Below are 14,908 nucleotides of genomic sequence, written 5' to 3' on the forward strand. Positions count from 1 at the left end.
AGCTTTCATGATAAATGTCTTTGTTCTTGGTTAAAGGGCTTTATGATAGGGCATTGCCTCTAGTATGCCCTGAAAATTTCTTCTAATCTGTCATTCATTCAACAAATATTTATAGAGCATGTATTACGTACCAGGTACTGTGCTAAGTGTTGGGGATATGAAATAGAAAAGACAGTGTCCTCCCAACCTAAAGAAATTTAACAACTACAATACACACATGCGGGGCATAAACAGAATGTATGCTGGGGGGTCTGATTTGGTCTTTGGAATTGAGGCATATTATGGCACATTGATCATTATGATGATGCAGGAGGGATAAACTGGAACAGTAATGGGAAGTTACTATAATAATGGAGGAATTATCTATAAAATCATTTCCAGTACCCTTCTCTGACAAACTCGAGACAGTGAACAGCCTGTTTCAAGACACTGGCAAATGGCATGAGGGCAAAAAGCCTCACTAATTTCTGCAAATCCCAATGATCTCCCTCTTCTCTCTATATTTTCCTGGGACTTGAAGAGACCATAGCTACAAGGCAGAAAGGAAGTGTTCATAAGACTGATGGTCTTTTCACAGGAATTATACAGCAGAGGTAGAATAGCCATGAGTTGGGGACGATACATAGGAGACCCTTGCATGGTGTGGGACATTCATCTTAAAGAGAAGGTGCTCCTGGTAGTAGAGGTAGAAGCAGTGAAGGGAGGGTATTATTGAAGAGATTTTGGTCAACCAAAGAAAATAAAACTTTTAGAGAAAACAGAAGAATTCATGAGTGAACATTCAGAGTGTGAAACATATGACACATTCCTCTTTTGTCACTGTTTTAATATTATTCTTGCCTCTTTCCAGGCAACTTCCATAAGTTATATGGAAGCGGGGAACCACACAGCTATTTCAAAATTCATCCTTCTGGGACTTTCGGAAGATATGGACCTGCAGTCTCTCCTTTTTGGGCTGTTCCTCTACATGTACCTGGTCTGTGTTATAGGGAATCTGCTAATCATCCTGGCTATCATCTCTGACTCCCACCTCCACACTCCCATGTACTTCTTCCTCTCCAACTTGTCCTTCACTGACATCTGTTTCACCTCCACCACCATCCTCAAGATGTTAGTGAACATCCAGATGCAGAGCAAAGCCATCACGTATGAAGGCTGTCTCACCCAGATGTATTTTTTCATGATTTTTGCTGGGCTAGATAATTTGCTGTTGACCGTGATGGCCTATGACCGGTTTGTGGCCATCTGTCACCCCTTGTACTACACGGTCATCATGAACTCTCACCTTTGTGGTCTCCTGCTTCTGCTTTCTTGGTTAATCTGCCTGACATATTCTTTGTTGCAAAGTTTGATGGTTTTGAGGGTGTCCTTCTGCAAAGAGACAAAAATCCCCCACTTCTTCTGTGAACTTGCTCAGGTCCTCAAGCTCGCCTGCTCTGACACTCTTGTCAACAACATCCTGCTATATTTTGTAACCGGCCTCCTAGGTGTTATTCCTCTGACTGGGATCTTTTTTTCTTATTCTAGAATTATCTCCTCCATAATGGGCATTTCATCTGCTGGGGGGAAGTATAAAGCCTTTTCCACCTGTGGTTCTCACCTCTCAGTTGTCTCTTTGTTCTATGGTGCGGGCCTTGGGGTTTACCTCACTTCTGGAACAGCCCACCCCTCCAGAAAGGGCTCCATAGCCTCAGTGATGTACACAGTGGTCACTCCCATGCTGAACCCCTTCATCTACAGTCTGAGAAACAGGGACATGAAGGCGGCTCTGAGGAGACTCTTCAGTAGAGGAGCTTACTCTCAGTGAGATCATCGAAGTTAAGGACAGACAACAGAGATCCAAAGTGCTGATAACTAGTGTTCCTGAATATGTAACCTGAAGACCTAGAAAAGATATACTATTCATGATATACTAGAAGACATTCCTGAACTGAAGACAAACGTGAAGCAGCACACCAAAAGGCTCACCACCTACCAAGGAGAAAGAATGGCCAACCAATAACTAAACTTCTCATGAAAATAAACTATTTCAAGGATACAGACTCCTATAAGCATCAAGGGAGAAGGCAAGTCAAAAAATGCAGCTGGAGGGGCTGGCCCAGTGGTGTAGCAGTTAAGTTCGCACATTCCGCTTTGGTGGCCCAAGGTTCGCAGGTTGGGATCCTAGGGCGCAGGCCTACTCACCGTTCATCAAGTCATGCTGAGGAGGCATCCCACACAGAAGAACTAGAAGGACCTACAACTAGGATGTACAACTATGTACTGGGGCTTTGGGGAGAAAAAAGAAAAAAAGAGGAAGCTTGGCAATAGATTTTAGCCCAGGGCTAATCTTTCTCAAAAAAAAAAAAAAAGGAAGTTGAGCCTCCAACATTCATCTTAAAAAAATGCAGGGGCCAGCCCAGTGGCACCGTGGTTAAGTTCACGTGCTCTACTTCGGCAGCCTGAGGTTCGCAGGTTTGAATCCCAGGTGTGGACCAATGCACCGCTCACCAAGCCACGCTATGGTGGCATCCCACAGACAAAATGGAGGAAGTTGGGCACAGATGTTAGCTCAGGGCCAACCTTCCTCCAAAAAAATAAATAAATAAAATTTTAAAAAAATACAGCAGGGGAAAAGAGAGGACTAGAGTGACAACAAACTTTTACACATTGTTGACTCATCTGTACCCCTCTCAGTTATGTTCTAGCTAGAACATAGCACCAAGCCTGCTGGACCATGTTTTTCCCTGGTCTGTCTGGAAATGCCATCTGGACTATCTCATACTGACCTCCATTGCTCCATAAAATTTTACTTACTGTATCTTCCTTTGGTGGTGGCCATTGACCTATACTGAGGACTTTAATAGGAAACTTTTTGTAGTGTCGACTTTAAGAGAAAGTAAATGCTAATCTTTGTCGACATGAGCCAGATCTGAAATAAAAGTCCAAAGCAATCTACTCGCTGTCTTTCTTGCCTGGGCCTCGCTTCACCAAATCTTCACAGGCCTGGCTCCTTCTCACAAACTAAGGTTCAAATCAAAACTGCCAGCTCTTCAGAGAGGCATACCCTGACACCATCCTACTATTCATTCCAGTTTTCATAGCACTTATATTTTGAAGGGAAGCAGAGCATAGAAGCTAAGAGGGCTCTGGGTTCAAATCTCTCTTCATCATTCACTAATGTGATGTTGAGCAAGTTACTTCTCTGTGACTCTACACTCTCATCAGTAACATGGCTGACAATACATTTCCTGGAGTTCTGGTGGGGATTAAATCTTACACATAAGAGAGCTCAAAATAGTGTCTGGCATAAGTACTCAATAATTCTTAGCCGTCACAAAATGCATGAGGGCAATCAAGGTCAATGTTGACCACACAAAGGTGCAAAGTGATTGTGAACAGCCAGCCAGGGACTCTTCTGCTGCTTTAACCCTATTAACTACAACAGCTTGCACTACCATGGGGTGCGGGCTGCAGTGCAGTGCAGCGGAGGGATCCATTACCAGCAGAACAGAGTTGGAAAAACTGACTAGAGAGGGTTGATCAGGCTATGGGTTCAGATGGGGCTGAGCGCACCCTCAGAGCTCTGACTCAGAGCAGCAAGGAAACCCTGCAGGTGAAGGGGCCCTGTCCAAGGCTCAGCCTTCTGAACAGCACGAGGAGCACCACATGCTGGAGGTCAGATCTGTAGAGTCCAGGAGAGAATGTTCCTGTACCTAGACACTAAAGATTGGAAATGGCTCCAGACAAGGACTCCCTACAATAGGGAACTGGAAGGACAAAGTATCCTTTATACTGGTTCAGCTCCATGGGGAGATTCTTTAGAACTGAAAGCAAAAAATTAAAAACCTTAAAACCTGTCTTGAAGACTGCTGAACCCTCTTGGTGATCAATGGATTAGGACACAGGCAGATTCCAATGTCTTAATCCTAATTTTACCATTTATTAGGATATTTACTCTCTGTCCTTAATCAGCCTCTGATTCTTCATCGGTAAATAATTGTTGGTGTGATCACAGAAAATCAGTCTCTAATGTACAGATTTTCAAAAAGTAATGTGTTCCATATTTATGAACATATCATTTATTTATTTGTGTCCCCGTCTTGTGCTACAAAGAGGTAATTCTATTGGCAGGATCCTGTACCCAAAAGCTCTGCCCAGCTACATCCTCCAGCAGGTGTCTGAGAGTGAGATACAAACTGATGGCTCCTGGGAAAAAAAAAATCCCTTTATTCAGTGCAGTAAGGTCTTAGCTTCCAACCATTCTATGGAACTCCTGGCCCTGGTGACCAGGGCTATTAGGATTAGATGAAGCCAAAAGGATAACACCATCCTAACAAGCCTGGAGGAATATCTGATTGTCCTCCATCTTTCAATTAGTTCCTGGTATAGAAATTATTACTCCACCCTGGGGTTTTTCAATCTAGGTACTGTTAACATTTGGGGCCAGATAATTCTTTCTGGTGGGGGCTGTCCTATGCATTGTAGGACATTTAGTAGCATCCGTGGCCTTATACACTAAATGCTAATAGCTTCCCCCACACCCATGACCCAGTCATAAAAATAAAAAATGTCTCCAGACATTGCCAAACATCCTGTAGGTACAAAATCACTGCTGGATGAGATCCACTGATTCCATGACCCACAGACTCCAGGAAAGGAAAACGCAGGAAAAATGAAGTGAGGGGAAGACCCTGGTTTTCCTAAGGCCCAGAACAGAATGCACCTAAGATACTGGCCTCTAGTTGAGAGCACTCGCATGGAGAAAGTGGCCTTAGGTCCGGAATAGAAGCACCAATGCACATTTGTTGAATAAAGAGATGAACAAATTTTAGTGACGTTGAAACTCCAGAGGACAAGAACCTTGTCTATTCATTGGCTATTGGGGGTTCACCATCTTGATTGTGGTGATGGTTGCACAAGTGTACATACAGGTCAAAACTTACCAAATTGCCTATTGTAAGAACATGCAGTTTATTATATGTCAATTACATCTATAAAAAGCTGTTCCCTCTCATTTGGACTCTTGCAACACAAACACTGGCCCTGTGCTGACTGCACAAACAGCTACCATTTCTTCTCTTTCCTGTTCCCACGCCCCATCTGTATAACTCTGAGTACACTTCCACTCTGGGCTCATTCATTGACTGCACTGGACAGTGGGGGGCAGGCCAACACAACACAAGCAAGGACTTGAAAATTCCTCATTTGCACCGCCTGGAAGCCTCCAGCAGCATGCGCACAGGCTCCATCTAGACTGCTGGAGGATGAGATCTGAGTGAAGAGCAAGTAGAGCCCAAGCCAAAGTGGCAGCTGATTGCAGACACAGGAGTAAGCCCAGCTAAAAACCAGCTAAGAACCACCCAAACTGTCAACCAACAGAACTGTACACTAAATAAATGGTGGATGATTTAAACCACTGTGCTTTGAGTAGTTTATTATCCAGTAAATATAAACAGGCCTCCTTCAGTCCATTCTACTCAGGGGCACGGTTTGCCTTTCTAAACTGCAAATCTCATCAAACCCAATGGATTTCCCTCCAACAAACATTTAAATTGAGACTGAGACACAAAGTGGCACGGGTTGCCTTTCTAAACTGCAAATCTCATCAAACCCAATGGATTTCCCTCCAACAAACATTTAAAGTGAGACTGATACACAAAGTGTTGATGTGTATGTGTCTAAGTGGGTGTGTGTGTTATATAATCTGTCCCATGTTACCCCTCCAGCTTTCTCTTCTACTTCCAAGATTGTCCTTTTATACATGTCAGAGAATGTGAGATATTTTTTCTGTCTTTGCACTCAGGATTGGCATGCTTATTCAAATCAGATCCTGTAAATAAGCCTTTTACACTTAGCTTGCACCACCTCTTCTATGCGGCTTTCCTTGACTGCTACAAGTTCAACATCCCCTCCTTGGTCCTTCCTGAATGGATTAACTGGCCACACTAGCTATCTTATTGTTTATATCTGTCTCTCCTCCTAGACAAAGTTTACTCCTTTAAGGACAGTACCACGTCTTATTGTTTTTCTCCCCAAAGCCTAATTCAGTGTGAGGCAGTTAACTGATATTAATTGGTTCCCTAGAGAGGAAAAAATCCTGAGTGGATTGGAGTTAACCAAACATTACAGAAGACAGAGCTGGTTCCTGTGGAGAGGATCCAAGAATCAGAAGCTATAGTGAGACAAGAAGATTGTGTGAGAGTACAATTAGAAGCTCCCTCCAGAGAGATTGTGTAAGGTATTATGTCTGTTCCCAGAATTGGAAGGGAATTGCAATGAAGTGCAAGAGCTCTGGGCCACTTAGGTGGAGATGGTAATTCAGCTTCCTTCTGCCCTGATAATTGATGTGATGGAGGGATTGGGCACAAAGGGAGTAGCTGCACTGGATTCCCAAGGCTCCTAATTAGTCTCCTGCTTTACTCAACGCTGAGAGAAAGCGCTTTCCTCCCCTTGGGCCTGGCCTCTAGGGTACACATTTTTTTTCAGATCTAGGCAAGAGCCAGTCAATGATTCCCATTTCTTCACTAATGAGCCTAGGAAAACTTTTGACGACGGCCTGCAACACATTCAGCACCTTCACTCATGGATGTGCAAGCGTCCTCACCACTCACCCAAAGATCTGCAGGGAGGCACTGCAAGTGGAAGAGGGAAGGGATTCCAGGAAGGCAAATGGAAGACAGAAGCCCTGGGACCATGCGCTCCTCCCATCCAGAAGAGATGAAGCGAGCTCTGACAGAGAGTAAGCACTCAACAAATGGGCCCAGGTTACGGCTGGCAAGCTGACTCTTCACACCTGTGTCTTCTGCAAGTGAATGACTACCTTAGTGTGTGGAAGACTGTAGTTAATCTATGTAAAGCAAATCTGCCATCTTCTTGGCTAAGGTGAGAAACTATTTTTAAAAAAATTATGACAAGTATTAAGTCAAAACAATTGTCAAAGACCCAAGGCTGGAACTCGCCTTTAGGAAGATTTATTTATTTATTTAGGTTCTCAAGGAGTAGTTGGGTAGGTTTAAAGAAAAAATCAGCTTTGATTCTGAGTTCAGAAAAGTAGCAGTGGGCTAAACACAACCATAAAGGAGCTCATGTTGCTTAAACCAAAGGGTGAGAAGGGTTTTCTTGGGCTCCTCTATAACAGGGCACTACAGTTAAAAGAAATGCTAGTCTTGGTCCCTGCTTAAGAACTCTCTAGAATAACCCAAAGAAAACAGGGGAGACAAAAATAAGGACACCAGAGGAAAACTTTAGCCTCTGACACAATAGCCACAGCCAATAGTAACCACAGGCTAATTCTAGCCAAAAACACATAAAACACCTATCTACTGCTGTTTCTTTTACCCAACACATCATGTCAAGTTTTCAACAAAAAATTGCAAGTCATGATAAAAGGCAAGAAAAAATAACGAACAAAAACGAGACAGCAAGCAGCAGAGCCAGACTCAATTATGGCAGAGATTTTGGAATTATCAGACCAGGAATTTAAAATAACTATGGTTAATATGTTAAGGGTTCTAATGGGAAAAGTGAACATTCAAAACAAATGGGTAAGGGAAGCAGGGAAAAAGAATCTCTAAGAATCAAAAGTAAATGCTAGAAATTAAAAACTTCCAAACTGAAATGCAAAGAGAAAAAAGAATGAAAAGGACGAACAGAACATCTGAGAACTGTGGGACAACTACAAAAGGTGTAACATATGTGGAATGGGAATGGGAATACCAGAAGAATCAGAGAAAGGAAGAGAATATTTGAAGTAATAATGGAGGAACATTTTCCAAAATTAATGACCAACACTAAACCACAGATCCAGAAAGCTAAGAGATCACCAAGCAGGATCAATACCAAAAAAATCTACATTGAGGCATGTCATACTCAAATTGCAGAAAAACTGACATATGAAAAACCTAGAATGAATTTATTAACAAAAACAAAAAAAGATTCTTCTATCTGAAAATTTAAAAGCCTCTTATTAACTCTTGAGTGAAAGGGGAAATACAAACTAAAATTACAGAATTTTAAAGAAATAATGACAATCAAGACTACATATCAGAATCTACGGAATGCTTTTTAGAGCAATGATCAGAGGAAATTCACTGCACATAACACTTGTCAATAAAATGAAACATTAAGAATTAATTTCCAGTTAAGAAAAGAAAAACCAAAAGAAAGCATAAAGAAGGAATAGAGATAAAAGCAGAAATTAATGAGAAAAACAGAAAACAGATTAGTCAAAACTCCATTTTGGGGGTAAAAATAAATCACTAGCTCATTTGGTCCAGGACAAGAGACAGTGAATACACAAAAAATAGGTAATGACCATTGAATTAGAAAATACTTTAAAAATCATGAGACTACTTCGCTAACCTCTTACTATGCTAGACAAAATGAACAACTTGCCTGGAAAATACAGATCAGCAGCACTGTCTCAATATTCAAGTAAGAAACCTTAAAACAGACCAATATCCATAAAAGAAATAAAGTTCCAAAGTAAATATCCCACTGCAAAGCACTTGACCCAGATGATTCCACAGGGAACTTTACAAAATCTTCCAAAACCAGAGTCCTAACGCTGTATCAATTATTCCAGAGCATTGAAAAGAAAATTCCTAATTCCTCTTACGAAGCAAGTGTAATACTAATACCTAAACCAGATAAAGACACTACAAAGAAAACTACAGACCAATTATCATTCATGAATACAAATGCAAAATTCTCAACAAATTACTAACAAACAGAATCCAAAACCACATTAACAAAATATAGGGGGTGGCCTGGTGGCATAGTGGTTATGTTAGCGTGCTCCGTTTCAGCGGCCCGGGGTTTGCAGGTTCTAATCCCGGTACGAACCTACTCACCACTCTTCAAACCATGCCCTGGCGGCATCCCAATACAAACGAGAGGAAGACTGGCACAGATGTTAGCTCAGAGTCAATCTTCCTTAAGCAAAAAAAAGGAAGATTGGCAACAGATGTAAGCTCAGGGCCAATCTTCCTCACCAAAAAAAATAAAGATAAAAATAATACACCATGACCAAGTGAAATTCATTCCAGCAATGCAAGATTTGTTGAATATTGAGAAATTTATTTTATTTATTTATTTTTTGTAAGGAAGATCAGCCCTGAGCCAACATCCATGCTAATCCTCCTCTTTTTTTTTTTGCTGAGGAAGACGGGCTCGAGCTAACATCTATTGCCAATCCTCCTCCTTTTTTTTCCCCCCAAAGCCCCAGTAGATAGTTGTATGTCATAGTTGCACATCCTTCTAGTTGCTGTATGTGGAACGCAGCCTCAGCATGGCCGAACAAGCGGTGCGTCGGTGTGCGCCCAGGATCTGAACCCGGGCCGCCAGCAGCAGAGCGCGCGCACTTAACCGCTAAGCCATGGGGCCGGCCCCAAGAAATTTATTAATATCATACACTATATTAATAAATCAGCAGAAAAGAATTATGACTTTTTTTCATTAAGATGTTTAGAAAAATTTTGACGAACTTCAACACCCATTCATGATAAACCATCTAAGAATATAAGATACCTTCTCAATATGATAAAATAAATATAAACCTTAGTTCTAAAAGACATTATCTTAATTAATGGAAAAACAATAGGGACATTAACCCTAGAACAAGGCAAGGACGCCCATTACCTCTGCTACTATTTACCACTATACTAAAGGTACTAGCCAATGCAATCAGACAAGCAAAAAACAATTAGAGGTGTAAGAATTGGGAAACAAGATATCTCAATTTGCAGATGATACGTTAGCATGCCTGGAAGACTCCAGAAAAGCAATAATAAAACTAACTCAAAAAAATAAAAGAATTCAGTGAAGTAGCAAGTTATAAAATTAAGATACATGTTTAGTAGCTTTCATATATAGAAACTGTGAAGAGAAGATGTTAACAGTAGAGAAAATCTCATTTACAATAAAAGACTAAATACTTAGGGAAAACTTAACAAGAATGTATAAAACTTGCATAAGGAAAATTTTTAAACATTCCTGACTAATGCTAAAGTAGACTTGAGCAAATGGAAAGGCATTCCCTGTTCTTGCATAAGACGACTTAACATTATAGAGATGTTAGTTCTCCTCCAAAGTTAACTTTTAATTCAAGGTAATGCCAATAAAAATACCAAAAAGCTTATTCAATGGAGTTGGACAAGATCATAGTGAAGTGCATATTAAAAAAAACAAACAAGGAAGAATACCTAGGAAAACACTGAAAAAGAAAAGAAAAACATAAGGGGAACCAGACCTCCCAGACATTGAAACTTATTATAAAGCCCCTTATAATTTAAACCCTGTGGCATGGTACATGAACAGAAAAACAGACCAGAATAGAATAAAGTCCAGAAATAGTACAAATACATATGGAATTCAGTTCACGACAAAGATGACATCTCAAATGATAAAGACACATTTTTTTAATAAAAGATGCTGGGTCAATATGGAGAAAATAAAACCTAATCCTATGTCACACAATACACAAAAAAATCAATTTCAGATGGACTGTAGATCTAAGTGTGTATACTAAAACAATACAACTTGTAGAAGAAAATGTAAAATATCTTCTTGCCCCCATAGTAGGCAAATATTTCTTACACAGGAACAGAGACTAGCGTTGTCCATAAAGATTAGATGACATTAAAATTATGAACTCATTTCATCAAAAGACATCAATTAAAACATGAAGAGGAAAGCCACAGAGTGTGAGAAAATATCTGCAAAACATATCCATCCATAGGGCTCACATCTGGAATATAAACTCAGTAAGAAAAAGGCAGGCAACTTTAGTATCATCTTATCTAACTCCATAAAATAGCTTGTTGGAAAAGAAATTTGCACAACCACTTTGGAAAACTGCCATCATCCACAAAAGTGAACGTATGCATCCCACAAGACCCAGTAATTTCAGTCCAGGTTATACACCCAAGAGAAACACATGTACTTGCGCACTATCAGAAATATTAAAATATGCTCAAAGCAGTATTATTCACAACAGCCCCAAACTGAAAAGTCTAATGTCATCAGCACAAACTGCTTAATAAATTGTGGAACATTCAAACAATGGAACACAATAAAATCTACCAGCCAGAGATACTCAAAACAATATGGATCAATTTCACAAAAATATTGGGAAAATTAAGACATACAGGGCCGGCCTCGTGGCTTAGCGGTTAAGTGTGTGTGCTCTGCTGCTGGCTGCCTGGGTTCAGATCCCGGGTGCGCACCGACGCACCGCTTCTCTGGCCATGCTGGGGCCGCATCCCACATGCAGCAGCTAGAAGGATATGCAGCTATGACATACAACTATCTACTGGGGCTTTGAGGGAAAAAAATAAATAAATAAAACTTAAAAAAAAAAAAAAGACATACACAAAAGAACATATACTGAGTGGTTCCATTTGTACAGGATTCAAAAACAAAAAATCCAAGCCATGTTGTCAGGGTCAGAATATTAGTTACCTGCAGAGAGTAGGGAAGGATTTGTCATTTGGATGAGGCAAGAAGGGTACCATCAGAAATGCTGGTAATACTTTTTCTTGCCTGATTACATGGATGTGTTCATGTGATAAGTCAGCTGTACATGAATTAAGCAGATTTCTGCATTTCAGTACAACCTGTTTTAAGTGTTACTACATACACAAAAGATTATCATTACACAACCACTGTAGAAACGACTTTCGCTTTATACTGGTAAGTGGAACATGCACAGAGCTTACAGCTCAGCAATTTCACACTCCTGGAACAACTCACCAATGCTACAGAAGCTATGTACACAATTTCTTTTTCTGTTTTTTTGTTTTCTTTTTGTGAGGAAGATCAGCCCTGAGCTAACATCCGTGCTAATCCTTTTTTGCTGAGGAAGACCGGCTCTGAGCTAACATCTATTGCCACTCCTCCTCCTTTTTTTCCCCAAAGCTCCAGTAGGTAGTTGTATGTCATAGTTGCACATCCCTCTAGTTGCTGTATGTGGGACGCAGCCTCAGCATGGCCGGAGAAGTGGTGCGTCGGTGCGCGCCCGGGATCCCTGGGCCGCCAGTAGCAGAGCGTGCGCGCTTAACCGCTAAGCCACAGGGCCGGCCCGTACACAATTTCTTAAAGCAGCATTTGCCCATAACTTGGAAAAATGGGAACTGTACATCAGCAGTAGAAAAGGTAAATAAATTGTGGGATAATACAAAGGATAACTTTCCAGAAGAAAAAATGAAACTACAGCTTTCTTCATCAACGTGACTAACTCTTAAACCACACATACTACCGAGAATCTGGGCACCAATATATCTGACTTGAGTACTGAAATGGCTTACTAACAAGTTTATTTGCGCCTTGTCCCTCTTTAGCCTATCAACCCAGAAGGCACTGTGACCCTTTTAAAACAGAAATTGAATAGTTGTCACTCCTGTGTTGAAAACTCCACTGATTTTCCACCACACTGAGCATGAAAGGTAAAGTCCTGCCATTTAACCCACATGACACTCCCACGATCCGGACCCTGATACAGCTCTGACTTCATCATCTTCCACAACTCCCAAACATGCTCCACTTGAGTCACACCAATCCCTTTGTTACTGCATGGCTGTCCCAAGCACAATTCTTTTTCATGGCCTTTGAACTGCTGAGAGTGCTCTTCCCCAGATTACAATATGGTGCATGCTTGCAGTTCATTCACATCTCTGCTCAAACGTCCTCTTAAATGAAATGCTTTCCTGATCCATCCATTAGTTCCGCTGAACTCCCATATTCCCTATCATCACCACATTTAATTTTCCCCCATTGCATTCACCACCATCTGACATCCAGTATTTACCCATTTGTTTATCAGGTGCCTCACTCCCAAGTAGAATGTAAGCACCATGAGGGCAAAAATCCTGATTCACTGTTATAGACTCAGGGCACAGAACTGGGCCTGACATAGAGAGGGATGGAATCAAATACAAGCACTACTACTTGTTAATGGGTTGAAGTTTAGACAAGTAACCTAACCTTCCTTGCCTCAGTCTCTGATGCTCCTCACGCAAAAGGGAGATACTGGTAGTACCTGCTTCTTAGGGCTTTTGTGAAAACTAATACACTTCTTTCAATTCAAGTCAAGAAAATAAATGTTTAAGTATATCAAAGATTTGAAATACAATTTAAAAACTTGGTTTAAACACTTTAAAAAGCCATATCCAACAACTGAAAGTATGAGCAGATTATACCCATACATGTAGCAGTTATGAAATCTCACTGATGACAGGTGTATGGGTTACAGACAGCATCCAGCTGAGTATAGCAGAAACCTCCCCCCACCAACAAAACAATTATTAAATAGATAAACAATCAAATATCCAAAGCAGTTTAAACCAAAAGTTTTATTTTGTCTCATGTAATAGCAAGTCTGGAAATAACAAATCCAGGGCTAGTGCAGACAGTCCAGGAAGCCACCGTGGAAGCCAGGATCATTGTGATTTTTCTGCAGTATCCCCCTTAGCTTGTGGCTTCTATCCTCATGGTCACAAGAGAGATTTTTTAACACTAGGTACTGGCTCTCCTCACAAAGTAAGATGTAGAGGGAGGAGCAAAAAAAAGAAAAAACCATGTAGAGAAAAATCCAGGTAAGAATGACCCCTTTTCAAGAGCTTTCTCACAGCCCATACAGCGACATGTGCTTATTCGTCAATGGTCAGGCTGTGGGACGTGGACTGTACTAGATGCAAGAAAAACTGTAAAAGGTTTTAAAAAGTAGTATACCTCACTAATCTGACAAAACTTGGATTTTCTTGATATGGAAGAAGATGAGACACTAGGGTAGCAACTAGAAGTGCACGCCACCCTTGGTTGGACAGGAGGCCGAAAACATTCCAAAAGGATCCATCTGATGAAGACATCATGCTCTGATCACAATGCATTTGAATTATACTCGTAACAAATAGGTACTAAAAACAGGTACTAAAAATACCCACGTTACACAGTACATAACATATTCTAAACAGTCTATTGTTCAAGGAAGTTATCCAAAAGGGAATGAACACATGTCAAGAATGAAGTTATAGTAAAAATACTATATACAAACGTTTCATGATGAGTCATAAGGGTTATTTAGAGGAACATCACCTTAAAAATAAAGCCTAAAAATTAATGAGCTAGGGTCTGTTTTCATAATGAAAGACTGATAAATGAAATTCCATATTTACTAGAAAATCCCATTGGGGTGTGAGTTCTCTTATGTAGAAGTGAGGACGCTGTGGCTGAAATCATGTCCACATATGGACTATCTGCAGCGTGGGTTCTCATGTGTTTCCTGAAAGAATTACACTGATTATATTTTTGAAGTTTTAAATAGAAATTTTTCCTAGTGTGAGTACTCAGGTGTTTCAAAAATCGAGGGATTGCTGTACGGCAACGTTTCTCAACCTCAGCAATACTGACATTTTGGGGCACATAATTCTTTGTTGTGGTGGGCTCCTGTGCACTATAGGATATTTTTAGCAGCATCCCTGCTGTCTTCCAACTATATGCCAGTAGCACTTCCCCTCAGTTTTGCCAACCAAAAATGTCTCCAGACATCACCAAATGTCCCCTGGGGACCAAAATCACCCCCAGTTGAGAAATACTGCGTAGACCAAGGTTTGGCCAAGTTTTTCTGTTAACGGCCAGACAGTAAGTAATTTTAGGCTTTGTGGGCCACCTATATGGTGTCTGTCACACATTTTTCTTCTTTAAAATTTAACAACTATTCTTAGCTTGCAAGCTGTACGAAAACAGACAGCTGGCCATAGTTTGCTTACCCATTACAGACTTGCCCCCATTCTTACTTGATAGATTTTTCTCCTCAGTATGATTTCCCCCACAAGGAATACAGTGTGAGACCAGGAAAGATTTGCCCAGTCAGTGAATTTACAGAGATTCTCTCTAGTGTGCTTACTCACGGGCCCAGAAGGTGCAAGGC

General features: G+C 40.8%; 1 protein-coding gene across 1 annotated transcript; it reads left to right on the forward strand.

Moving 5' to 3' along the window:
• Nucleotides 1-865: 865 nt before the first annotated feature.
• LOC131394623 (olfactory receptor 7D4-like) lies at nt 866-1,824 on the forward strand. Its single transcript, XM_058526010.1, has one exon. The coding sequence runs from the start codon at nt 869-871 to the stop codon at nt 1,805-1,807; it is 939 nt and encodes a 312-aa protein (XP_058381993.1). The 5' UTR covers nt 866-868; the 3' UTR covers nt 1,808-1,824.
• Nucleotides 1,825-14,908: the final 13,084 nt, after the last annotated feature.

Source organism: Diceros bicornis, chromosome 30 (genome assembly GCF_020826845.1).
Source record: "Diceros bicornis minor isolate mBicDic1 chromosome 30, mDicBic1.mat.cur, whole genome shotgun sequence".
Taxonomy (NCBI): domain Eukaryota; kingdom Metazoa; phylum Chordata; class Mammalia; order Perissodactyla; family Rhinocerotidae; genus Diceros; species Diceros bicornis.

Excerpts from the sequence above, each read along its gene's own strand:
- LOC131394623 (XM_058526010.1), top strand. The coding sequence starts at position 869 with ATGGAAGCGGGGAACCACACAGCTATTTCAAAATTCATCCTTCTGGGA.